This window comes from Rhinolophus ferrumequinum, chromosome 13 (assembly GCF_004115265.2).
Source record: "Rhinolophus ferrumequinum isolate MPI-CBG mRhiFer1 chromosome 13, mRhiFer1_v1.p, whole genome shotgun sequence".
Classification (NCBI taxonomy): domain Eukaryota; kingdom Metazoa; phylum Chordata; class Mammalia; order Chiroptera; family Rhinolophidae; genus Rhinolophus; species Rhinolophus ferrumequinum.
Genome location: NC_046296.1, coordinates 70,884,877 through 70,912,683, shown reverse-complemented (window position 1 = coordinate 70,912,683; position 27,807 = coordinate 70,884,877). Strand labels below are relative to the sequence as shown.

General features: G+C 48.5%; 1 protein-coding gene across 13 annotated transcripts in view; it reads left to right on the top strand.

Annotated features, from left to right (window-relative positions):
- SNTG2 (syntrophin gamma 2) overlaps positions 1-27,807 on the top strand; it is a 166,388-nt gene that overhangs the window by 40,956 nt on the left and 97,625 nt on the right. For 6 of the 13 annotated variants that reach the window (XR_004424873.1, XM_033125450.1, XM_033125442.1 and 3 more), the window contains exons 2-4: positions 12,920-13,057; positions 19,164-19,220; positions 19,296-19,353. Coding sequence is in view for 12 of the 13 variants with exons in the window: in XM_033125450.1 (XP_032981341.1) it covers positions 12,920-13,057; positions 19,164-19,220; positions 19,296-19,353 (253 nt within the window). In the remaining variant the exon portion in view is untranslated. The remainder of the gene's footprint in view (positions 1-12,919; positions 13,058-19,163; positions 19,221-19,295; positions 19,354-27,807) is intronic. The other 7 variants (XM_033125451.1, XM_033125452.1, XM_033125444.1 and 4 more) reach the window with 4 other exon arrangements.

Sequence of the window (27,807 nt, the reverse complement as noted above, 5' to 3'; positions counted from 1 at the left end):
GTTAGCAACTGTGATGGGTGTCTTAGAAGACACTTCATCCAGTTTCTGGTGTGTGAATGTCTCTACTCTCTTGATATCAAGATTATTAGGGTTATCTCTCCAATATCTTTTATTAATTCAGTGGGTTGTGAACTAGTAGAGGTAGATCAAACTTGCCGCTTTACTCAGCAAACCTAGAATATAGTTTATGTACACTAGCTATATTGAGAGTAATTCACGTACCATATAAATCACACATGTAAAGTATATAATTCAGTGGCTTTAGTTACATTTATGGCACTGTGCAACCTTCCCCACAATCAATTTTAGAACATTTTTACCACCCCAGAAAGAAGCCCCGTGCCTGTTAACAGCCCCTCAACCCCCTCCGACCCCCCCCCCCCCCCCGCTCTGACCAGCAGTAATCTGAGTTCTCTCCCCATGGGTTGGCCTGTTCTGGACATCAGCTCTCTATGGAACCGGGAATCTCTGGTCTCGTGTGACTGACGGCTTTGACTTGGCAGAAGCGTTTGAGGTTCCTCCACATTGTAGCCTGTTTCTGCACCTCATTTTTTAACTAAATACTATTCCATTTTGTGGATGGACCTCTTTTTGTGAATCCATTCATAACTCGATGGACATTTGGGTTATTTTTGCTTTTGACTATGTATTACGAATGGCACTTCCATGGACATCCATGCACAGGTTTTTCTATGGACATACGTCCCGTGTCTCTTGATTACATACCTAGGAGTGGACTTGGGTCACATGGGAGCTCTGCGTCTGGTTGTTTTGAGGAAATTGCAGACTTTGCAAAGGGGCTGCCCCGTTCACATCCCAACCCAGAGTAGGAGTGTTCTCTCTTCCTCACATCGTCACCAACATTGTTCTTTCTGTCCTTTTGATGACAGTCGTCCCAGTGGATGTGAAGTCGTGAGAAACCTTAATATCTCAAAAATACCTTTTTGTGGTTGAAAATGACATAAAATTTGAATGAGTGAAAAGCCTAACAGAGAGAATGACACTTACCTGTGACTAACACAAAAAACTACTGTAACTTTCCAGGTGTAACTCTCCAGTCTTTTTCTACTTTCTGGTGTGTATGTTTGTAATTTTCTTTTCCAACAGACGGCTCATGTTGTATTATAGTTGTTCTCTGTCCTGCCTCAGCAGGTAGTGAGCGCTGAGTACGTCACTTCGTGTTCTTTTAAAACACGACTTCATAGGCTGCCAACCATTCCATCCTGTGCTCATATCATTGTTTATTTAATCAATATTGAGTTCATGGGTGGTTTTATATTTCTCACTATTCTAAACAATTTTGCAACACATTTATTTGATAAATGTTTTTAAATATAACTATTACTAGTCCATTAAAATAAATCTAGGCGTTAAATTATAGAGTCAACATTTGTGAACATTTAAAGTTTTCTTACATTGTGTCAGATGAGTCTGTGACGTGTGTACCGATGGACACACGTACTTAATTTTAGACAAATACGTGTTCTTCCTTGAGTCTGAGGAATTAACATCAGTCATCAAAATCATTTCTCATTTTTGGTCAGATTTTCTACCTTATCTTTGTTGGCACTTTATCATCTTTATCCTGGTGCCTCCGATTTGATCATATACGTGCAGAGGGGGCCAAAAAATGTATATATATTTAAATGTGAATATATTTGGTGTCACTTTTTATTGCAAGGATTTTTGTGCGTTATTTATTTCCATCTAAAATTTTAGGCAAGATTGCTTCTTCTATAAGTACATTCTCAGAGAGTGCATTTATAAGTTTCTATTACTAAATTGAAGAAAATGAAACAGTTTATTATGGAAAAAATTGCAATTATAGCACATACAGAATATAATTCTGCATCTAAAATAAAGGGATTTCTCAAAGTACCATCTTGCAAAAGCTTCTGGTGGTGGGAGTCAGCGTGCTGCCTGCCCACTGGCCTCATGAGCGTGTCATTCCTGACACCGACCGAGGCTTTCCACTCACCACTCTCCTTCTCGTGGGGAGTAACATCCAAATTAGCCATTCCTGCCATCTTCTCTTTAATATTACAGTTAAAGTGTAAAGAAATTCAATATAGGAAAGGTGGATCTTAGCTATTACATAAGAGGCTCTGTCTGCTAAAGAGCTTGGTTATAAAATGTCGTCAGCTGTGTGATGGTTTTGACCCATGCATCTCAAGTTCGAGTGCAACTTCACAACAAGTTTGCAGAATATTGAAGCTTATGCTGAGGAAACTGCTAAATTCAGTAACTAGTTTTTTTTTATTTTAAAAGTTAGAAGCTTATATCTAATTTAATTTCACAGTAAAATGTGACATATCTGCATTGAAACATGTGGCACATTTGAAAAATTTAGATACATTAAGTTTATTTTTCATTCATTTTTTTGCTTGCAGTGTGTTCTTCCCAAATGAGCCCATAGTTTCGTGTTCCTGCCTTTTTGCAGAACGACATCTTTACTTAAAAATGCCACACCGTGGCAAGCTATTCCTCTTTGCAAATTCCTAAGTTCATGTAGAGTTTATATAAAGCTCATGCAGACTCTTCTTTCTAAAAGTGATGGTATCTCTTCTGTGATGATGAGGGTTTGTCTTTAATTTGGTGTTTTGAAAGCAGTGATCAGATCCCACTTCAAATATACAAAGAGTAGTTGTGACAACGTCAGCTGCAGTCTGAGTGCCTGACGGGTGAATTCTAGTGACGATAAATGGTAATTCATTTATTTTGTTTTGATTGTTTCAGTGTCTTTTATGACTTTTAGATGTGTGTACAATAAGTCTTTTTTCCCCAACATTTTCCCCACAATTAGATTGCATTTTGAAACGCAGTTTAAGCAGGTAGATATCTATTTTAAATATCATTGACATGCTTTTTGTATGTCAAATCCAGGTTACTCAGATGTTACGCCATTTTGTGTGGAGTCTTTTGATCTTTGTGGCTCATTTTAGTGGTCGATTTCCACAGAAATAGACGTCACTCGGCAGCATGGAGTCGTACCCTCTTTCCCTTAAGAAAAACCTCGCGTTGGGTCATTATTGAGAGATCCTGCTTGTCCTCTTTGACGTCTGTACATTTATTGGGAGGACAGAATTAATTGCTTTGTATCAGACAGCTGAATGGCAGATTCGTGGTCAGTGCTACTGATTCAAGTGTGACTCTAAATAAACTTTAAAACAGAAGTTTAAAATACCTAATATGGCATTTTCCCTGTAACAAACCCTGCTGTTTAGCACCTCGGGGCAGCTGCGTCTCTGAGAACCAGGCTGATGTTGGCTGTCCCCTGTAGAAGGTGGCACATGGGGACACCTCCGCGTCTCTCCAAAGACAGTGCTAGTGTTTCGGCACAGGCTGTTCACTTCTGAGTCCTTCTGGTGATAAAGGATGAGGCCGCTCGCTGCTATTGAGCCATCTGATGGGCATGAGGACGTGTGACTCTGACAGCCCCGAGTCTCGCCCCCAGTTGCCCCACGGGGCTGGTCCAGGTGCAGCTCACCTGCCACTCTGGGCCTTCCTTCTTCCCAGCTCCATTTACAGCTCATTCGACCTCTTGCTTCTGCTTCTCCTTCTGTGTTCGCCCATCTCCAGTTCTCCCAGATTGTTCTCAAACCTTTCTGCCTGGTAGAGTCACGAGGCAGTTTGTAAAACGTCTCACCCCCCCCACCCTGTGAAGCCAGCATCTCTTGTGAAGGGGCGGGGGTTCTGAAGCCAGAGAGGTGTCCAGTGGGCATTCGGATTTGGGAACCCTTGTGCTCTCCTGAGAGAACGGCCTCCACTTCCCTTCACCTCCCTCCATCACCCCTTTTCCCCCCACCCTGTCCTGGGCACCCTGCACTGACTGGCCTTGTTGAGGGGACCCGTGCATGTGCGGGGTTTGCCTGCCCTTGCCAAAATCCGCAGAGAGCTGTCGGTCACACTGACCTACTGATGATGGGGAAACCTCGTTTCCCGAAATAGGAATTTCATTTCTTTGTTCCAGATTAAAATAATTTAGCTACTTTTGTTTAAGATTAATTTCACATCTCATGGCATGAAACATGTCAAAAGATAAGATGAAAAAACATCATTTCTGAGGAGGTTAGGAAGCAAAATGATGGCGCAGGCAGCAGAGTGCATCCTCCCTCCGGCCCCCTTGACTTCTGATGCTAATTATGCCTCGTAAGTGCACCTGGTGACGGCGGGGCGTGCGTCGGGTGAGCTGCTCGACTTGGGAGTTGGCTTCGTGTTCAATGCTGCTTCTGTCAACTCTCAGTCAAGTGACGTAGACGGGTTTTCTGTAGAAGCTGATGTTAAATTAAGAGGCTGCAGAGAGAGAGAACATCTTGTCAGGCAGATCCTGAAATGCAGGTGCTTTCACCCACCTGGAGAGGAGGCAAGCCTTCTGTGTGTCCCGCACACGCACTCACCTGGCCACGCGGGCTGCACGCGCGTTCCCGCTGCCTCTTCTCCCAGGCTCCTTTCTGTTGCCCTCAGTGGGGTCCCTGGAGGAAAGACCGTCTAACTGTAGTGTATGTGTCAGATTTTACCGGTAAGGTGTGGCTCTTTGTGCCTTGTTAGCAAAGGCTTTCTAAGTACCAACAGTCAGGACGGTATTTATGTTACAAGTTTTCAACTTAATCTCTAAGTCCTCTCAAGTCAGGGAAGGATCCGATGTGCTCTTTGCCCCTGCCGAGAACCTATCGTCCTGGTACCAGTTGCTCCCTTTGTGGCCGTCGGCAGTACCTGCGGGCATCAGGTCCCACATTCATCGCGGACTCTTTCTGGGCTCTCTATTGGTTCTTTTGGTCTTTGTTCCTCACCCTGTACCATTTCTCCCAGGTTTAATTATTATAACTGGATAATGCCCATCTCTTCTAAGATGCCATTCATAGTAACACACACCTTACTTTATGCACCATGGCAAAAAGCTGCCAGTGAAATTTTGGAAAAACAGCTGTTGTCGTACACATCTCGCCTTCACAGTGCTAAACCAGATTGCACTAATGGTGAGCGTCACATGCGGGCAGTCGCTGGCGGGGGCACTGTTTCCTGCCTCAGTGGTGCCCTCACTACCTTCACCCCCAGGGGTTCCCTGGGATTTAGGATCTCATTGTCGGGGTGACCGCATGTATTGATGTGGGGAAAACCGACACACTTCTCTTACATTTTCCCATCCACAGGAATTCCTCTATGTAATTAGTTCTTTAACGTTCTTCAAAAAGAAACTAAAGATTTCTCCTTTGAAATCTTCAAAGGGTTTTGGTGAATACATTCCCGGGTACCTAATGGATTTTGGGGAGAAAGATACATGCTTAGGAGGTTTTTTCCTCTTGGCTCTAGCATATGTATATATGCAAATGATATTGATAAATTGCTATTCTATCAAGCCATATTGCATGACTTCCATGATTTCTAATATACCTGTATGTTCCTTGGTTTTATCTGTGGACATTAATATCATCTATGAATCTTGTAAATGCTGATGCTTATGCGTCTGAATTCTTTTCTTGTTTCTCATGGTAGATGAAGGCGTCCAGAAAAGTGCTGAACAACAGCCGTGAGGTCATTCTCACGTCTCACCGTTTAGAATGTGGTTTACTGGCCGGGTTGTCACCAGCAGCTCTTTCACAGATTCACGAAATTAGTGTTATTCCTGCTGATCATAGGAGCTCTTTATGTGTTCTGACTATGAATCTTTATCAGACACATGCGATCCAGGCTCTCTCACCCGGTGGGCTCCTTTGTGCTCTCTTAACACCATCTTCTATTGAACAGAATTTCTCAATTTTAATGTAGAATGATTCACCCATAAATTAGAACTTTTTTGCAAGCTGTTTAAGTAAACTTGATCTATTCTGAGTTTATGAAGATATTTCCATGTTGTCTTTGAAACATTTTATTGATATACCTTTCATCTTTAGATCTAAAGTCTTTGATATTTTTGTATGCTGTGAAATAGGGTTGAAGTTTCTTTTTTGCTTCAGATGACAGAGATTATCCTTTCCAAATTCGCTGGAATGGTGCGTTTACCATGGGAGGTGACCATCTGTGTGTGGGCCTCGTTTTTGGACTCTGTGTTCTCTCTGCCCCATTGAGCTACTTTCCATGAGCTACTTTCCATGAGTTTTTAACTGCGGTGACTTTCTAACTGTCCTTGACATCAGGCAGCAAAAGTCTTGAGCTTTGTTCTTCTTTGAGACTACCTCAGCGTCCTTGACTCTTCTCACTTCCATTTAAATTTAGAATCACTTTTTCAATTTCTAGAACCTTGATGGGTTGTGGTTTTCTGTTGTTTTGAATCTGTAGATTCAAAACAGGAATCTGGCAACGTGACAATACTAATTCCTCTGTAACTTACGTAGGTCTTCTTACGTTCCTCTCAGTGGCATTTAAAATTTTCAGTGGAGAGACCTTGCACATTTTTCGTTAGATTGACTTCTAGATATTGGTGGTTTTTAATGCTACTGTAAATTGTATCTTTTTATTCCAGCTGTTGTTATTTGCTGATGGCAAATTGATGTATACTTTCAAACTACTGACATAGTATACCATAGTGGACGGTTTTATCAATGCCGTAGGCTAGTTGTTTATTTTCATATTCCATACACAGGCACCTTTGGATTATTTCCGTGCTCAGTAATACTGTCTGTGAAAAATGCTGGCTGTCTTTTTCCTTGCAGCCTTTTGCATATGTCTTTCCTTAATGCCTCACTATACTGGCTGTGCAGTGCTGTGCAGAGGTGTTGGAGTGAACGTGTTTTTCTCAGCCTGTCTCAGGAGGAAAGCTGTCAGTCATTCAAGAGTGAGAATGACGAAAGCTCTACGTCACCTTTCGGTGTTCTCCAGAAGCTTACGGATGGTGCCTTTCCTTAAGAGGTTTCATTGTGAATGAGGATTGCATTTGATGAAGTGCTTTTTTGAGATTTATCAATGATTGTGCAAGTTTCTTTGTTCTCTGTTCACGTGGCATGGTTGCCAGCCCCTGAGAGGGCACCTGGCACTCACGCCCCTGCGGTCTCATCCACATCGAACCAGGGCAGACGACGGAACATGCAGAAAGAGCATTAAAACGGTGACCTTAGAATTCTATATTCATGAGCATATTCTTCACCAATGAAGATGTAGCAAAGATACATTGAAATAGAAATAAACCGGAGGACATCAAATCTATAGCAGATATGCACCTTTAGAAACGCTGGCAGAGCTGCAGAGGGGAGGGAAGAGTGAGTCTGCTGAGGGGACGATGAGCCCTCAGCATTTAAACGTGGGGCAGACAGAGGGACACCTCCATGTATTGACATACAACACGCAATTTACACGTGTGTCATGTTTAATTATAACAGACATTTGTACCCATACTGACATGTAAGCATGAATTAAAATGTACATTGTGTATAAATATGAAGTGATACATTGTGGGGTTTGTAGCATTTGTAGAGAAGGAAACCACGAGATGACAACAAAGGAGGACGGGAGTAATGGACTCTCTTCTCTGGAGACTCTTACATTCTTGGTGAAGTGGAGCCATTAATGGCAGAGGCTGGCAGGTGAGGTGCGTATGCTCATCTAGAGAAAACACTTACACGTGTAAAAAAGCTACATGGTGGAAAACACACAGAAAGTGACCAAACAGAATACAAGTTCACACAGTGAAGGCAGGAAGGAGGGAAGAAGCAGGATGGAGGGGGCCCGAACCGAAGACACAGACCAGCCGTGGTGCGATTAATCAGACCATGTGGGCAGTTACCTCGGAGGAGAAAGGAATGATGACCTCGATTAAAAAGGTGGATACATGGCAGGACCCAGCTTTATTATTCACGAGAAATGCACTTAACAGACAGACCGAGAGGGAAAGGCTTTCAGCAGGACGCCCCATGCCAGCTCTGAACGTACGAGACTCCTCATACAGCGATTTTGTGTCTGACGCGTCCAGGCTCCCCTGGCGGCCTGGTCACAAACTCCTGGAGTGGGGCCGTACAGGGTGGTGACGGCCAGACAGGCGCTGCCTGACCCAAACATGAGCGAGCGGCCACGGCCGCGGGCTCCCCGTTCTTCTGAGCGAGTCTGTCTCTGGGAGGTCGAGGCAGCTTTCCGCCCTGGCCCACCCGCTCTGAGTGCAGCCCCTGAGGCCACAGTGAGGAAGGAAAGCAGTGCAGCCTGATTTTTAAAAATAGGCCCTGCTAGCTGAGTTTCCACGTAAGTACAGAAAGAAGAAAATAGTTGCCACTCCAGATTCCAACACTCAACAGGCCATAGCAACACGGCACACAGCACGGCTCCCACGTCCAAGATGGCACCACCAGTGCGGGTGACGAGGGACCAAACAGCAGGTGTGTCGCTGTTGTCGGTGGCCCGGGGTCGGTCCCTGCAGGTTTTCCCTGCGTGCTTCATCTAAGCAACATTAGTGGTAAAATCCTGTCGAAATCGGAAACACGTTAAAAACAACTGCAGTTAGACAGGGGTTGTGATTTTCATATCCATTTTACATTTTGTCGTCTTTTTATACACATGCACCTCCTACCAGATGTCAGCTCCCACGTTCACAACAAAAGTGTGCTGACACTGGCTTTAAAACCTGCACATTCACGTTCTGTTCTTACCCTGAACATACTGGTGAAACAGGCACGGAACCTAACGCTTTGATCTTACACACTCAGAGCCGCAGACGGGTGATGATAACCAGTCATGTCCCTCCAGCTTGCGACACAGTGTGGTTAGTGATTAAACGAGACACCAGCTCCCTCCCGAGTCACCAGGTCACGCAGGAGCCAGCATGTGTCGCCATGTTGGCACCACGACCAGGCCACAGGGTCACTGGGATGCGTCGTGTGTCCCTGTCGGGCTGTTGAGAACAAAGCTTCTAGTTAGAAGCCTGAACCAGAATGCACATTTGAAGGTTGCACTTCCATTAATAATAATATCAGTAAAATTTGTCGGTGTCACTGCCTCTTTTGTAATCGCAGTGAGGAGTGTGCGGTACACGCTGTAAAAGCTTTCAGGTGGGAGAGTGCTTCTAACAGAGAGCACAACTGTGTATGAACTTACACTGGGGTTTGTGTAAAGTGCCAAACACCTAAACAGAAACGTAAGCGTCCACCCCCACAGCGAGACTGGGCTACCTCATCAAAAGCGAGCTCAGACACATGCTCCAAACGTATGAGATGGGCATGGAAACAGCCTGAGCAGCTTTTTAAATCAGTGAAAAAGCCTCTGTTTCATCCTCTCATTTACATCCTAAGAACCATCTCACCTGTCCGTGACGCTGACCTATGTGCTCACTGAGACCCTGGTCTCGCGCCACGGGCACTGATGGTGAGAAAGAGGAAGTGAGGCCCATCATGGAGGCGAAGACACAGGGTTTGTTACCACCCAGCTCCCCGGTATTTCAATGGGAAGTTAGGCTCCTCACAGCTGATTTCCCACTGACCACTCACTTCTTGGTTCCTCCCACAATTGTTTCACATGTACCCACGCGTATGCAGACACACACATGCACACATGTGCACATGCACACACATACACACGTGAGTCTGCCCTGCCCTTATCTCGGTGCTGGGAGGGGCTGGGCTGCCTTTGGATGAAAGCCAGCTGCATGCCTGAGACTTTCCTGCGTGGACTCAGCACGATCACGTGATGCTGGCCGTGAGCGCAGGACTTGGGAACAGGAGGGCAACATGACAACCAGGACGTGTGGGAACTGCCGAGACAGACGTGAGAGCCTCACCAGACATGTGCGCACGGCCGTCACCTGCCACAGCTGTGTTCACAGCCAGGGCAGCTAATGTTAAGTGGCCTCTTCTGATGGGAGCTCAGGTCCCAATTCCCTTCTTTAAGCTTGTGTGACTCCTGAAGCTTTCATTCCCTCTTCTGCAAAATGGGATTTTTAAGTAAAACCTACTCATTGGCTGTGGTGAGGCTTAGAGGGAGTAATGTTTGCAGACCAATTAGCAGGGCTTCTGACATATGCTATTATTTTATTTTTGTTTCAGTATTAGCCTCACTTTCCAAGAGGGAATTGAGGTTCACAAAGCTAAATATCTTACCTGCTTTTCTCACCTTCAGTAGAAAGTGACGTAGCAGGTGGCTTGTGCCTAGGTCTCCTTGACACCAAAAGTACTTCATAAAATCAGTGCCACGTCTCCTGTCAACATTTGCCCTGAAGGGCTGCTCCTGTCATTACAAATGCCTGTCACTGCTCTGTGGAGTCTGTGTCACTTACCACATTTTACAGGACTTTTAAATATAAAAGGCACATTCAGAGTGCCTTAGGGGAAAAGGATATCTCTGGTGATCGGCTCTTGTTCTGACATTACGTGTGTGTAGACCGTGCCATTTCCGTGGTTCAGAGGTGACTTCACTGAGGTACATCCGTGTGCTGGGCGTGTCCTTAGGACCAGGAGTTTGTGTGTGGTCCCAGGCAGACCGCTGGACGGCAGCCAATAGCATAGAAATAGGTAACCTGCATAATGTCACGTGCTGAAAAGGGCCCGGGTTATGAACACGGAGCACCTGGGTAGCCTGGAGATGGTGGTGCAGCGGGAGGGGCGGTTTGTAGGGAGAATCGGCCTCCGCGGCAGCGAGGGCCCTAGTGCGGAGGCCTCTAAGCCCGTGTTGTTCTCCCGAGTTACGGGAATGTCGGTCACGCCGTGGAGCAGACCTGACAGTCACCCGGAGGGGACTGTGACAGCCCTCAGCGCGTGGCCTGTTAATCGATCGATCGTCTGAGCACTGGGGCCCCGAGAAACCTCTGGACCCCAAGGCTCGGGGGACCTAGCACATGTCACATGGTGCTTGGTCACCTGTGAAGCACGGTAGCCACATGACCTCTGATGATGGAATTCCCCAACCTTGATTTTTGGCGGAAATGGATGAAGTCTGTGAAAAGGAACATATTCCTGGTAAACTTGGAACAAGGAGGTTACATGGTTGAATGGAGTTCAGAGTTGCTAATGCCGTCTGGCGGGACCAGCACGGAGTGTGGGGTCCGGTCGGGAGGGGTGGCCGCTGCGCCCTCACTGCACCCCCCTGTGTCCCTTTGTCCCCTTAGTCACTCCAATCTCTGCACCTCTGGGGTGTTTTCTGAGGACAGCAGATGTGTCCCTGTCAGCTCGGGGCTGGGCAGTTGTGAATATGTTATATTTATATTACAGCAAATAGTTGACTCTGGCATACTCTCAATTTGACTAATGTGAATGTTTTCATAGAAGAAAGTGATTTGAATAAAATTATAATTTGTGGGTTGAGATGCTCAATGATCTCCAGTTTGTTTGTCCCTGACATTGTCTTTCTAACATTTTGAGAAGTGGGCTTATTTCAGATAAGGTAACGGAGGACCGGTCTGGGTCTCCCCTGCGTCCTGCTGCTTTTCATTAGCTAACACTGCAAATGTCCAACGTGGTTCAAATCCTGTTTACTTAGTCACAGCCCGAAAGTCCCGTCCTTGACCTTTCTCCTGGAAAGCGCCTGTTCTCTTTCTAAAGCTCAGCTCAGCGGTTTTCTTGTATAAATCGCCAACTCCCAGTGGTCACGTCCTGATGGGCTCTCCGGCTGCTGTCCAGGGTCCTGACCCTCGTGTCGGAGCCCGGCTGTTGGTCCCTAGACCCCAGCACCTCCCTGAGGGTCCCCACTCCCTCTGTCCCTCACCTGTCACCTTCATGCATCATTGCTGTATAAGTCTGCCTGCAAGCGTGTCGTGACGTGTCATGTGCTCGGACGCGACTCTGGAGGCAGCAAAGGCTCACATCTCTCCGCATCGTGCGGGAGTAAAGACTGTTTTTACAAACAGGATGTATAGTGGCCTCTGTGCTGCACTCCAGATAAACACGTCTGTGCAGACACCGCCTCTGCATTTATTGTTTATCGGCCTTTGGCTTTTTCTATGAGTTTGAGGTTCCAGCTTTACAACGGCAGGCTCAGTCTGTATGAGCGCAAAGCTGCATGCCTGCCCTGACCACGGCATGATATGCTGTGTGGTGGTGCATGTGTGTACATGTGTGTGCAGTGTATGTGTGCAGTGTGCATGCATGTGATTGCACACACGTGTGCATATGTGTGTGCATGCATGTGTGCATGTGTATGATTGCACACGCACAAGTGTGCGTGTGTATGTGTGGGCATGCGTGTGATTGCATGTGTGCATGTGTGATTGCACATGCACGTGTGTGCATGTGTGTGAGGACATGTGTGTGAATGTGTGTGAGCACATGCATGTGTGTGCATATGTATGTGTGGGCATGTGTGCACATGCATGTGTGTGTGTGGAGATGGTTTCTGGGACATTGGTGGGTGGCGGGAATGAGAAGCACACAGCTGCTGCTGTGGATGGTACCCCGGGTCTGGAAAAGGCAGCAGCTTGTGTCGGGGCTGCTAATGGTGACAGGTGTGGGAAGTGCCCGTGGGTGGCCTCTTCTGCAGGGAAGGTAGACGTGGGCACCGCCCTGGCCTGGCGGTGCCCGGGCTGGTCTGTGTCTGCGACAGGCAGGTAGAGTGTGAGAAGCTCAGGGAGGGAGCGGGGCGCGAGGGGCTGCTGACAGCGTCTTCCGCAGGGGCTGGGCTGCTGTGCGTCTGTCGGACGAGAGGGAACCCGGTGCCATGTAGACTCAGCCCTCAGGTGCTGTGTCCTTGAGCTCGGACACGACTACATTTGTGGGTCAAGTGCGAGCCATTTGAAAGCACGCTCTGTCCAGTCCTCCGAGTCTGAGAGCACACTCGTGGGCTGGTGGCCGTCCCCCGGGGCTGTGTGCTGCTGCGTCAGGAGCAGAGATGGATGAGACCCCCTGCTCTGCGGCGGTTGGGAGCCTGGGGGTGCAGGCCCGTGAGCAGGCGGGGGCTGTTAGGACAAGTGTGCAGGTGTGTTTTAGACGGCTGCTGGAAGGGAGCCGCGCACAGTGTGTCAGCGCCATGTCCTCTGTGCTCACAGCCTGTTGTTCTGTCCCCACTTGGTCTGCAGACTAAAACTGGTGTCGTATTGCTGCACGACGAAGCGTCTGGAAATGCCTACGCCGTCCGCCTGAAGCTGACAAAAGAGGTACTGACAATTCAAACACAGGATGTCATCTGTGTTAGTGCCAGCAATCGCAGTGCAAATGTAAGTGCCTCTGCGTCTCCAGGCGCCAGCGGTTGGTCACCGTGTCTCACGCTGATGAATCACATGAAAGCCCTTTAATGTCGCCCGTGATTCCGGGCTGTTTGCTCAGGACGAGTCCCTGCCTTTGTTTAGATGTCCCCAGTGCTGGTTTGGATTGTCACAAAGCAAAACACCGATTTCACAGTTGTATCACGTACTCCCTCCCTAGTCTTACTTTCTTTGCTGATATATTTCATCTGAGTAGCTTTACGTAAAAAAGTGACCCCAAATGCCACAATGTGAAACATGACTCAGTCTCATTGGAAACTCAAAAGACGTGATATGACAGGCCATGTACTTATGGGAAGAATAATAACGTCTAGAGTGACATCCAGTGAAAGATAAACAGGTGTTTCTAGTGTTAACTGTCAGCTGTGTCCCTTTGCATCTCGGACATAAATAGGAATTTTTACCCAAAGCGTGGTCCTTGCTGCTGTTAGTCCCACTCCTGACTTAACCAGTGAGGTTTTCTGAAGAGTTAGAAAAATATGCGTTAGGTGCAGTGGAATACTGAATAAAGACCAGGGAAAGGCTTTTGGAGCTTTTATCGCAAAGTTTACCTGGAAGAGGACTCCTGCACATGCTCTGTATCCAATGACTGTATCTAAAACCACAGTCAGCTTCCTCATGCCCTCTCGCAGGCTCCAGGAGCTGTGGACGTGCACACACGTAGGTCCTATGTTCAACATTAGTCGGCGGCCTTTCATTACTGTCTCCTCCCAATGATCCCTACCCATCAGCTACACAAACTGACACTGAAGAAGTCACGTAGCTCAAAGTAAATTCTTTCCAGTGTGTTTTTGAAAACACCCCAAGAAGCACCTGCGTTCCAGTCTAACTGGCTCTGGGAGCCCTTGGTGGTTTGGTTTTGAGTCCTCAGGACCTTTACCTGGGAAAAGAGATCAACGGGGCATGTCCCCCCGTTGGTTTGCATCCTGCAGTCAGTCTTTCCTCAGGAGGCACAGGTGCCAGTAGGTTTGTACATTCTCCTGAGTCAGCATCAGAGTGTAGAATCTGCAAGTTCGTATCTTATTTAGATTCCTATCCCTTCAGATCAACACAGCACTTTGAATGCGTAGAATTTCAGGATTTTCTAATTATCTCCTAAAGAGAGTGTGCGCTTTGCAGTATGAAAGAGCTTTTTCTCATCTGTCGGGGTTTTTGTTCAGATTGCTTTATATTTATAATTGTCACTTACATTAGGTGTATTTTTCTAAATTGTAGTAAGCTTACATTTGTGGTTTGAATCATGGGGTGGGAGAGTTCCATATGAAGAGAAAATTTTAGTAGGTCCCCGTGTTGTGTTTGGGACTTTAGGTCGTGGCAGATACATAGTAGGGATGTGTTTTGGAGACTCCCACATCCCCATGTTACTGTTTAGGGAATTCAGATTCAGAGGGAGGAAGTCACTGATCTGAGCTGGCCCCGGCTGACGTGTATCTGGGGTGCTCTCTCAGAAGCGTGTAAGGGGGGGGCGCAGAACCCAGCAGAGTAGCCAGAGAAGCGTAAATCACGTCAACACTAAACACGCTGGAGGGTTAATCAATAGTAAGTTCAGCGAGGGGCCCAACCATGGGACCCGGAGTTTGTCCCCAGTGTGACCTGGATGGGGCATTTCAACGTGGACATGAGGGAAGACACAGTCCGGGGGCTGAGCCAGCAGGACACACGGCTCTGTCTGCTGCTGCAGGAAGAACGCCAAGTCACACCTTTCCTGAGTGACCTTGAAAACAAGATCTGCCCCCTAGAAGGGGCACAGCAGAATGCTTGCCTGCCGGGCACTGGCTCCAGGGGGAAGAGGGACAAAAACAAGTAGATGCCCTAAGGACCCCTCCCGCACGTCTTCCCTCAGGTTTGTGGCTGCTTTTACTCTGCTGTGTGGCACAAGAGACCTCACGCTGCAGTTTCAGGTGGTGTCTGGTTTGCGGGCTCTCCAGGTCCCTGCAGCAGCTGAACACACTGGCCTCTGGAGGACAGCTTATTCCCACCTGGAACCCCGTTCTCAGTGCACGCCCCTGTGCATGAGAAATTCAGGTCTCAGCTAGGTCCCCAGTGAAAGGGCGGCAGGAGCCTGCAGGATCCCAGCCAACAGGAAGGAACCCTGTAAGCAAGAGACAGCAGGACTGAGACGACTGCAGAAGCTGACCCATGGGGGCTTCAGGTTGTGGGAGGTCAGCTTTACACTGTAAAACGCATGCATGTGTTATCGCGTGTGAAGACACAGGAGCGGTTTAAAAGTGTGAGAAAGGATGAAGGGTTATAAAAAGTGATCCAGCAGATGTGAAAACAAGGCAAAGGAACATCTAGAAATAAAAAAACAATAACAAATGAAATCAGGCACTCAATGAACCAGACAAATAACACACTAGAAAGGAAGAATGTGGGCTCTGGAACAGACATGGGGACATCGCAGTGACAGCCCAGTCACTGGGAAATGGGGCAAGCGGCTGGGAGACCTGAGGAGGGAATGCTGGTCGTTTGAGGAGCAGAGACCTCGGGCCGCAGGAGTGCAGGGGGCGGGAGTGGGGACAGACGCTGTCCATCACGTGACTGATGGACGCCGTGGTCCTCGGCGAGGAGCCGGCAGGTTCTGGGGGAGACATGAGGAGAAACACTTGTTTCTCTCCAGTGCGGAGCCTGTGCAGGCCGGGCTCATCTCTCCTCTGCCTCGTGGGAAGGTTTCCTCCGGCTGCCGTCACCCGTCTGTGTGCTGACCTTAGAACTAGGTCCAGAGCACGTGAGCTCTGCGTGGACAGCACCTCTCAGGCAGCCCTGACCCTCAGGCACCCTGCCTTTGTGCCCCCAGCCTGGGTCACGGCCCGTGTGCATGTCGTCAGCCTCGCCCGGCGTCAGCCCACGCACCCTCACCCCAGCGCCACGCTTCCTTTCACCACCGCTTCCACATGCGTCTTCTCAGCCATGTAAAGGAGTGATTTTTGAACGACGGTGCGAGTGAATGAATGAGTGCAGAAGCGGAGGCATTGCAGAACTTGTGACTCAAGCTCCCTGAGTGACACCGAGTGGCAGCTGAGTGGCCCAAGCCACCAGAAGGCACTTACATTTTGCTCCAGGCACATCCCTGGGGTCTGTGGAACTTGGTGAAATCATTTTCAAAAATTAGGTTCATTGCTTACATAGCGAGTACTGTGAAGAGTATCAACAAACGTCCTTTAATTGGATGAAAGCATTAAACTTGGACTAAACTCTCCCAGACAGACGCGTTTGTCACACCTGCCGGGGTGGTGGCACTTCCTGGCGGTCTGTCTACCTGCGGCTCGGTGCATGCACCTGGGCCTGCTGTTTTGCGATCCCACAGCGCCTTCCAGCTGCCTCACCCGCCTCAGTCCTGCCTCCTGCTCCTCTTCTCAGGGTCATGGAGCAGGAGTAGCTGCTGGATGTAGCTTTTTACGTTGTTTGATTATTTTATTCTTACCCTTAATGTTGATTATTATATTTCCTGACACATAGAGTAATGATCGATTTCCCATAAGATATTTTATCATTCAGCCAAACCACAAGTAACTTAGTAACGAAACAACTCTTTCTATTTTGAATTTGGCCGCTGTATTTATTTCAGTTAACCTTACTTTGCAATGATGTGTAAATTCTCTCAAATATCATTTTCAACCTGCACGAAGTAAAAATGATGGCCAAATCACACAAACCAAGCAGGAATAATGTGCAGAACAGTATTTCAGAGAACCAGAATAAGAAATCTGACGATAGTATCACAAAGTCCCTTTGTTTTTGGTTTGACAAAAAGTATAGAATGGGTAAGAATTACCCTTGTGTTTGAAAACAGCTCTATCTGCAAACATTTGCAGTCAGAAAATAAGGGGGAGACAGCAGAGTCCTGTTGTCTGGCGCTGGCTACCAAGACGTGAACGTGAATGAAATGTCAAAACATAGTTTTGGACTAAATGATAAAAAGGAGAATATTTTCTGAAGGACCTTATTTCTGATGTTTGTGAAAAAAGAGCTGGATTGAATTTGCAAAGCATTTATTGACTAGTAACCGTAGATTTTGACCCTCATTCTCCAGAAGTCGTGTTCGATCTGTTTGTTTTCTGGACTCGTTCCTTGCGGCGGGGGGAGAGGGGTGTTGAGCCCTGAACCTGGGGAGAAAAGCCTTCGAGCTGTGGGGAAAGCTCACCCAAGGGGGCGGCCTCAGGGGCCATGCTCTGCTGCTGTTCAGCCTCTTGTCTGCCGTCAGGAGCCTCGCCTGTAGAAGTTGACGCCCCAGGGTGTGTACTGAGGGAGGCAACTGAAGAACGACTGCTTAGGTCCCATCAGAAAAGGCCCCTCAAGAACGTTCGCCTGTTTCGGGAGCACTCGGACACTCTGCCCGGGGTTTCAGGTCCTAGCGTCAGCTGAGGCTGGGCCGTGGGCCACGACCATGCAGGACACGGAAGGACAGGCGACCAGCCAAATGCGTGTGGAAGGTGTCGGTTAAAACCTGCACGAGTCTTGTTTCCTGTTGATTTGTTTCACCATCCACTCATTTTTAGAAATTTATTTTGAAAAATGAAGTTGTTAGGTGTGAAAATGCTGTCACTTTAGAACCTTAATAATTATTTTAAAAATCTTCATTTATGAAAACCTAGATTAGCAGAACTTTTCTCCCAGCTTCGAAATACCAGAATTGCTTGATACTTGAACGAGAGAGTTTTAAAAAATAGGAAAGAACAACTTTTCATAAAAGAGACTAACCCTCCTGACATTCTTGTGAAACTTGGTACTTTCAACACTTTCCCATGGTTCCCTGACATGCCCTCCTTCTCTGGTGAGCTCCGGCCACCACATCGTGCCACGGACGGGACGGCTGAAACAGCAGAAATGCATTGTCTCACCGTTCTGGAGGCTGGAAGTCCCAGATCAGGCTGCTGCAGGGACCTGTCTGCTCTCTGGACCTGCCCTCCAGGCGGCCGCCTTCCCTCCGCCCCACACGGCTTTTCCTCTGTGCACAGTGAGCTCTGGGGTCTCACCCTCTCCCTGTGAGGACACACGTGTCCTGCAGGGTCAGCGCCCACCCTTCTGACCTTAATTACCTCCTCACAGCCCTAGGTCCAGGTCCAGTCGCGAGGGGTTGTGGCTCCATCCGGGGAGGTGGGGATACAGCTCAGTGCTGGCAGCTTCCTGCATAGAGCACCATTTATAATCCTCATTTTTCCAGATGCAGAAATTCAGTTTTGCAGAGATTTTAATGACTGGGCCAAATTTACGGAGGAAATTTCAGCAAATTATGTAAAGTGAATATTCGAATGAATAGCTTTCTGGCTTAGAATAAAAGATTCTAAGAAAACAGGGCAAGCTCTTCCAGGTCTAGTAACAAATATTTACATGTTTATTATGACCTGTCTTTCCTCACTGTCAGGAGTGTTAGTCCAGATTTTTGGGATGCAAGAACCCGTTTTGCCACACGTGATCGTTTTCAATATTTCCTTTGAATTGTCTCCCTGAGACCTGTGCATGGATAAAATGGCAGATTTAAAGACATTGTTTGGCAAAGTCTGTAGAGGTAGAAACAAGCTTGTTTCTTTTAAAAACATGTTTTCTCTAATGTACACTTGTTTGCAGCGAGCTTCAAATGCTTGTACTCATGGCTGAGATTGAGAAACACTGTTGGGTTATTTTGCGAAATCCTGTGACATAGTAGTTGAGTTCCTGGGTAATGTGATAATCCAGTTTTCCGTCTTATGCTTCTCAGAGTTTCTCTAGAAGCGTAAGATGTGACTGTGTCACACGAGGGTCCCCATCCACGTTTCCTGGAGTCCCGGTGGGGCGGGGGGTCCTCAGACACGAGCAGGTTGAGATGCCAAGCATGGCAGGACTTTCATGTGGATTTTAACTGACGCACGTGGGAGAGTCTGTTTCTATCTCTGTCTCCATTTTCAGTGCCACAGATCAAGGACTTGAAATTGATTCATTACTGCAGAATTTAAGCAACGTCGCTTTGGAAACGCTTTACACAGTTACTTACGTTTAAGAAGTGCATGTGCGTTTTGCATTGACTTTCTGGTAGTGTGTTTTAACCTAAACTTGGTTTGTTTTCTGAAATGTTTTAAAGCACAGAACTGTCACCCTTCGCAGACAGCCTGTTGGCGGCTTGGGCCTGAGCATAAAGGTATGAAACGCCCTTTCCGCCCCACGTCCCTTTCAAGGAGCGCCCAGCGTTCACCACCCCACTCCTGTCTTCCAGGGAGGCGCCGAGTACAGAGTTCCTGCCGTCATATCAAAAGTATTCAAAGGCCACGCAGGTAACAGCCGCCGATGTGCGCGGGTGTGCATTGGGACAGCGTGGGAGGGGACCTAGGAGTGCGCAGCCATGTTATTTTTCTAGATGTGTTGCCTTTTATCCGCTCTCGATTCTCCGGATCCTGCGACCCCCCTGAGAGGGAGACTGTTTCAGTGTGTGTCATAGTCGTCCTGGGGACAGCGGCGATTGGGCCTCTGAGCCGGGTTTTCTAAGGTCCGACAGGACAGGGAGGAGAATTAAAGGGGCAGGAAGAAACCGGCTGTGTTCTGGGTCCCCTGGACGGGTTGCCGTGGGGCCTGGCAGGTGCTGGCCTTGGCTCATTCGCTGTGGACCAGGTGAAACAGCAGTTTGGGATGCCAAACCCACCTGCTGTGTCTGCAGGGCACTCGCTGTGGGGGAGGGACGTGAAGACGGGGTTTCTGGCCCCACTCCAGTGCCGGGCAGGTTGCTTTCCGTGAGAAAGGGAGACTTTCTGCTGTAAAAAATCAGTGCGTCAGAGGGCGCGTGCGGCCGGCCTCTTGATGGCGTCCTCACCTCCGTGGTGCCTTTTCTGTCAGCTCCTCTCAGCCCAGGGAGGCGGAGGATGGACACGCAGGCCTGTGTGTGGCCCGAGCTGGAGAGGGGCTCTGAGGGCATCCGCTTGGCTCAGGGAACTCCGGACCCCGAGACTGAAGAGCAGGGCAGGGTGTTGTGACTGCCAAAGGGGGTTCTGGAGCGACGAGGCCCACTCTGTGATGGACACACGCCATTTGGGGTACAGAGTGGGGAGCCAGCTCATGCTGTGCCTGTGCCCCCGATTCCCCAGCCCCAGCCGCTGTCAGCACAGTCCCCGGGTGCCGGGAGCAAGGGCAGCCTGGGTCCCACCTGCACACTCTGCAGCTCCGCACCCCTCGGTCATCTGTCCTGTGGATGCTCATGTGTCCGTGGAGACTGTTGACGTGTGAGTTTCCCCACAGCAAGTTTGACTTCATTTGTGGGGAAAAGAGCGATGTTAGCGGAATATTGCCACCGAGGTTGTGACCTTTGGGAGTTGGCATGACGGCTCACATTTCCCTCTTTTGAGCAAAGGTGCAAGAGTTGCCTTTAGAGTTTGCAGCAAACGGGACGGCACTTAACTGGGATTGAGGGCAAAGGGACCCTCAGCACCGCCGTTTTCCTGCCACAGGGGGAGGTCCCTGGACTCTGCACCATTCCTGGGTCAGGAAGAAAACAGGGCACGTACTCCCAGACAATGCTCTTCTTGGAACACAAAAGCGTGTCACTTTCTCAGAAAATACGGCTTTCTCAGAAACTACAGATAGCAGGAAATGGCTGCACAGGCCTCTGAATCAAATGATCATTTTTTGAGGTAGTTAAAACGTTCCAAGCCAGCGTTGTGGCTCCACTGACTGAGGAATCCGTTGAATGTCAGGTGTAATAACGGGAACTGGAAAGCTCGCAGGAGCTCCGCTCCGGTGCCTTCCACGTAGGGTCTGCAAAGGGAAGGGATCCCCGCTGGGTTAGGCATCGCCAGGCCGCCACCTACCTGCTGGCGAAGACAAGGGAAGCGTCATTCACATCGGTTCTGCTTCTACCATCTTGGTGACCATCCTCAGTTCGTTTTCATTAGCATATCTTTGATTTATGGATATAAACATAAGTTTCAGAAAAGAACGAGGACAAGGGAATAAGATTAAACACCAGATAAAAATCAGAAAGGGGTTTTCTGCTCCGTTCAGAGAGCAGATGGAGTTTCTCTGTGCAGGGGTGCAGGGTGGGGCAGCCTGTGTGCTGCAGTACAAGTGACAGATGACAGGGAGGCTGGCTCCCACGATGGCGATGGCACCTGCCCCGTCTGGGGAGCAGAGCAGACCTCCAGGTGAGGCCGCCGCTGGATGCTCAGCAGTGACTGGCCCGCAGGTTCCCAGGCTTCTGAGCTCTGGAGTCAGAGCCGCTCACACACTCTGCTGAAACGCCGACTCTTCTCTCCTCTGCCGGAGTCACTGGAACTCAAACCCAGCAAGTCTCAAAGCGGACGCATCCTTTCCTGCAGGCCCCTCCCTTCCTGTCGTTGGCACCTGTGACCCTGAAAGCCAGGCCCGTCTCCGTGCCCTGTGGGTCACCTGTTCTTGCCCCGGGCCCTCCTCGCCATCACCACGGTCCTGCCTGGGCTCAGGCTCCCGCGCGTCTTGCAGACGAGGCTGGCGTCCTCCTTGCCCCGGGCCCTCCCACGGCTGCCCATGTTACAGAGTCTCAGGCGTCTGTGTGCGTCACTGCTGTGCTGGTGTGCGAGGTCCCTGAGAGCTGGGACCGGCGGCCCAGGGCGGTGAGGGCATGTCTTGGACAGCTGCTCCGAAGTCCACACCCTGGACCGGGAGCTGGGGACACCTGCAATGGTTGGGGTAGCTGGTGTGGGTGGGCAGGTGTCTCATTGTCCCCCAGGAAAGGCCGCGATGGTGCGGGATTCTCTGCACCTCTCAGTCTCTTCTGTGGGGACCAGGGACATCGGCAGCCAGACGTCCACCTGGCACTGCACTTAGGGGTCAGGGGCTGGAAACTGGTGGTGAAAGCAGAGTGTAAAATCACGTATTGCATCATTCACCCACAAACATATCCGGTCACATTTGACAGAAAAGAGCCTCGGCAGTGAGCGTTGCTGTTACAGAGCATTCAATTGGGGGAATGGGCAGTAAGTAAAAGTTTAACAGGGGATCACCACTTTTATGCGCTCAGCGACATTTCAGCAAACATTGGAATGAAATGAACGAGACCTGGGAAGACCTTTGTGGACATTGGTGCAGGGGTCACTCATCTGCTCCAGGGACCAGGTGATGCCCGTAGGCAGGAGAGCCAGCGAGCTGGGCGGGCGGGCGGGCGCGTCACTCAGGGCCTGAGGTCCTTGCAAAGAACCGGGGTTTTGTTTATGAGGAAAAGGGGTCCTTGGACTTTTCAAAGCAGGTGATAAGATCTGTCCTGTATTTTAAACAATGAGGCTACTGCTAACATGAGAATTAGGGAGCAGAGCGGAGCCCGGAGGCAGGCAGGCCAGGCACATGGGTGATTCTGGTGAACCTGGGACAAGTGGTCAGATTCTGGACAAACCGTGAGGGTCCCCCTGCGTGGCCGAAGACCAGCTGTGTCATGTGACAGGGAGGAGAACTCGTGCCCGAGTCCGTGCTGTTTTAGCCTCAGCAACAGGTGGACAGTGATAAGGGAACAAAATGACACAGACAGGGCATCCTCTCCTGCTGGCGGAGAACAGCTTGGAGATGAGATCCGGGAGCCAGGGACGCTGTGAGAAGCGGGAAGAAGCACAGCCGGCCTGGGAGTCTTGGAGAATGTTCGCAAGGAAGTCTTTCTTACTCGCTTTGCTTCACCTGCCTGGTTGTCAGCTACAGTTTTGGATTCGATCCTGCAGACTTCCCTCAGCTCTGGAAGTCATGCTTCCGCCAGTGACAGCTGGGGACTCTGGTCTTCACCGTCACTGGGGCTCCGTGAGCGACGTAGGTCTCCCCAGCGACTCCTGTTTGTGAGGACACAGCACGTCTTCAGCAGCCGGGCCCCTCGGTGGCTGTGCCCTGTGGCCTTGACCCTATCCCGACCGTGCGGTGCTGGTGGGCAGGGCTCTTCACTGGTTTCTGGGGGGTCCTAGCAGCTCATGGAACTTGCAGCTCGAGTGGCTGACCAGGCCGAAAAGAGAAGAGAGTCTAGTTCATCTTACCGACCAGGAGGGTGGTACTGTCCTCCCTCGGTGCCCACGGCCCCCGTGGCTGGAAAGCTCCGCGGAGGCTTGAGTCCCTGGTTTGCATATCCTCAGTATACTTTACATCAGCTCTTGGTCCCTCTGACACCTGACACTGCAAATGCTGTGGAAGGACTTGTTACACTGTGCCGCTCAGGGAGTAATGAGGAGAACAAAACCTGCGCTCGGCTGCCCCGCAGCCGGGAAGCGAGTCGTAAGCTTGGTGAGTTTGCCGCAATGTGACAGGGGCAGGAAACGCGACGCTGAGCCTGTAGTCCGGGTTCACACGTAGGACAGCTCAGCTGAACCAGTTCCTGGGCCCTTCTGTTTTAGCTCCTCACCGACGCAAAAGCTTTTCCATTTATTTTCACCTATTTTGTAGGCTGTTGCTCTCCAAATTGTCGTATACAAATATTCTCTTACGAATTTTAATATAATCTGTTCTACATTGTTTGACCAAACAATAAGTTAAATTGTAAAATTATTTATAATTGCAGAAACCTTAATCTTAAAATTAAAATTTATTTTAGTATATGTGCTGCCGAAGCGAGCACTAAAATTTATTTTTTTATTTTTTTATTTATTTATTTTTTTTAATTTATTGGGGTGACAATTGTTAGTAAAATTACATAGATTTCAGGTGTGCAATTCTGTATCACATCATCCATAAATCACACTGTGTGTTCACCACCCAGAGTCAGCTCCCCTTCCATCACCATACATTTGATCCCCCTCACCCTCATCCCCCACCCCCCAACCCCCTTACCCTCTGGTAACCACTAAATTACGTTCCCCAGATTAATTTTCAAACCCCGTGGCCATCCTATGGTCACCGATTGCCCTCCAATCCCCTCACCCTCCCCCCCACCCTCACCCCTCCCGCCCATCTAGCAACCCTCAGTTTTTCCTCATTGTCTCCCAAACTGTTTCTGATTAGTTCATTCACTTATTCTTTTCTTTAGATTCCGCAAATAAGTGAGATCATATGGTACTTATCTTTCTCTGTCTGACTTATTTCACTTAACATAATGTTCTCTAGATCCATCCATGTTGTTGCAAATGGTAAGATTTCTTTCTTCTTTATGGCTGCGTAATATTCCATTGTATAAATGTACCACAGTTTCTTAATCCAGTCATCTACCGATGGGCATTTCGGTTGTTTCCATGTCTTAGCTATTGTGTATAGTGCTGCAATAAACATAGGAGTGCATAAAGATTTTTGAATTGAAGTTTTGGATTTCTCCGGATTTTAAAAAATTAAAATTTAAGTCAAAATTCAAAATATACTTATTTAAATAATATTTAAATTTACTTATTAGGATAGCATCCTATTATAAGATAGAGTTTGACATCCTTTTGGGGTTTAGGCCAGGTCAGTATGTTTCACGCAGACACAGTGGTTGGAGACGCAGCAAGTCCTGTCCAGACATGCGTTCTTTGGCACTGAATTACAGGCTGCACGAGTTCATGTCACTCCAGCTGCCATTGTTTCTACACCATTGCAGAAAACTAGCTGCAGAGAACACCGCTCCCTCTTGACGGTGGCACCAGAAAGGCTGTGTTCCGTGTGGAGACGGACGCGGATCGTTAGTAAGAGCCCGGTACCACTTCGGGGTTACCCGTTTGGAGGTACACGCAGGAGGGATTAGGCAACACAGCCCGGAGCCGGGCCTACGGGGCCACCCCCAGCTCTGCCATCACTGCAGGTGACAGGAGACTCAGCCAGGTCTAGGGTGAGGAGCACGCCAGACACGTGCGCTTGTCGTGCGGTGTGAACGAGCCGGTGCTCACAAAGCGCTGTGAAGAGAGTCTGACACATAAGGAATGGTCAGTAGTTTTAAATCATTAATCCAAATTGTAAAATTCATTTGAGTCAGTGAGTGTTCAGACTTGTTAAGAAGTATTATTATCATTTTATAACATTACCCAGATGTTCATGTGAATCAGTATTTAACCAGAGTCTGGATTTTACGAAGACTAATTAATATGCAAGAAGAAACAAATTATTTCTATTGTAACACAATTGTGTTACCAGCAGTTACATTTACATAACCTCAGATGATAGCCATTAATTTGACTTGAAAAGGCAAATATAACAGAAATAGAAAACATCTCATTATAGCTTTTTTGCATGTTTGAATATTTATGTGAATTAAAATGCATTCTGCTATATTTCAATTTTATATTATGATATAATGGCAGGATTACCACAGAAATAAACTAAAAGTACTTTTCGGCTGAAATCCACAAACTCAGCTTAATCTGACCAAAGAGTTAATTTTATTTAGGAGCATTAATTTAAATTTTAAATGAAAATCAAACTTCCATGCTTTCATTTTATCCACCATTTTACTACTGTTTAATTTGCTTTTTTAAAGACTAAACGTGCCCCCCAAGTGGAAAGCATTTCCAAGGTGTAGCTGGGAAGTCTCCTCAGTCACCTTTGTCACATGTGGCCTGAGTCACCTTCCCGCCCCTGACGTGGCCTGAGGCCCACAATTTGCAGGTTGCTGTGTCTGACGTTGAGCTTACACTCAGCTGCTGATAACTGCTGTAATGCCCACGTGTTTCTCTGGTCTGGTATTTCTTAAACTCTAATTGTATCTAAACCACAAGAGAATCATTTAAAGTTTTGTGACATTTTTGACCACATGTGGGCACAGAGTCCCAGAGAGCAGTTTCCAGGCTCTCGGCCTCACGTGGAAAGGTGCTGGCTCGGGTAGCAGGTGGCCGTCAGCTGTCACTAGTTAGCCGTCAGCTGTAATCGGTTAGCCATTGGCCACTGACATAACTGCCGTGGCTGAGCTAGCAAACGTGCATTGCAGTTAGCAAGGGGTTGGTTGGTTGGCAGAGAAGCGGACGGTGGGTTGCGGATCGTGTGGCTCCTGCCTCCTGTGTCTCCAACCCAGCCGCCAGCGAGAATATAGTGGTGTGACTCCCCCATCCATGGCTCCATGGGTGTCCCTTTTTGGCCTCACCATGTCCTGTGCTCTTATGTGGGGAGCGGGACTAGAGACCCCGCATGACACCACACTTGAGCTAAATTGTCTCAAGACCATTTCAAGTGACATGTTTGAGAACCTTGATTATTTTAGAAATGATGAGCTAATGGTTCAATGTAAATCGAAACGTCAGTAGTTCTAGAAGCCAGGCTGTTGCCACAGAGGGGACAGTAAACAGGTGACCAAAGAGCACGGTCCCCACGTGCCCTTCCTGAGTCTCGGGCTGGGCGTCTCTGCCCGTCTGTCTATCTGTCCTTTAGGTGGGTCACAGCTCAGGACCTCGGAATGTCTGTTTCTCACAGCAAAAGGGGGATGGAGGGGAAGTGAAGAAGAAATCAGCAAGCATTTCCCACCACATTAAGTTAAAAATACTTTCTGCTGCTCAGACTCCTGGCCTGCAGTCAACTGAGGATTTGCACCTTTTCTTTAAGAGTTTTAATTCGGTCTTTTAATTTTCTCAAAACCTTCAGAAGCTGTTTGTGGGCTTTCTGCTGTTGACCTGGACTGCCGCTGGCACTTCCATTCCGTTCCCTGGGAATCTGTAAGGGGACACCTTGAGCACGCCGCCATATGCGGTGGTTCCTCGGGTCCCATCCCGTCCCACCTGCCCTGTCCATGCACAGCCTTCGGCCACAGCACCCCGTCGGGAAGCCCAGGATGGGCGCCGGACCTGGGACCTGGCCTCTCCCAGACCCACATCCCAGCCATTCGAGACTCCTTCGTAGCCTGAGCTAAGTTTTAATAAAACAAACTTCCTCTAATCAGACATTGCTCCATTCAGACCCGACTCAGACTCATTTTCATGGGATCAGCCCCGTGTCTACAGCAGGACTGGCGTCCACCCTCAGGGTACCTGGGGCTCTGCACCCACCTGCTCTTTCCTGCCGGGCCCTCCTGCCAGACCCCCCTGCCTCCTGGGGCTTCTGACCCTCTCAGGAGTGGAGACCTGGCTGCATGAGCTCCAACAGAAGGCACGGCTCCTCTGAAGAAGCTCGTTGGCCCACATAATTCTCAGCGAGGATGAGGGAAGTCGGCTCCGGGAAGCCTGTTCCTGCCGTGGTGCAGGGTCTCGGACACACACGTCGCTTCTGAGCAGCACAGAGTGCTTTCCATTTTATGTTTGGAACCTGGTCAGAAATAGTTTCCTTCCTCACAAGTGGTCAGTGCACTTTCACTGGAGGATGAAAAGTACGTGTCGTTTTAAACTATCGTTAGACAGATTCAGCGACTTTTCTATAATTATCCACAATTTGTTTTTGCAAAAGCTGGTGCATCTGAAAGCACAGAGACCTTGATTTGGGGCAGGTCTGTGTGGGCTGCAAGGTGAAACCCTGTGATGATAAGAAAACCTTGTCTCTGCATTGTGATTAGAAAGGCAGAGCTTATCCTCGGACACATCACGTGGCTGGTCACCAACGGTGGTGCTTCCTCGTCTAAATAAGGGTGATGTCAGGCTGCTTCTCTGTCACCACGAACCGCCTGGTTTTAGACCTCGGCTTATGACTGTGGCTAAAATGCAGAAATACGGAGCAGGAAAGAATATTTTGACAAATAATGATACAATATTTCTGATCTACATAAACATTCCAGCTGGGTGACAAACTAATTTTTCTTTATGCTTGAAAAATATGAGTGATCAAAGTATTGTACGTCTGTATCTCGAATTCCTTTTTACTCACTTGTATCTACAGAGATTCCACTGAGCTTAATCTGGATGCCCTGAAGTCACACA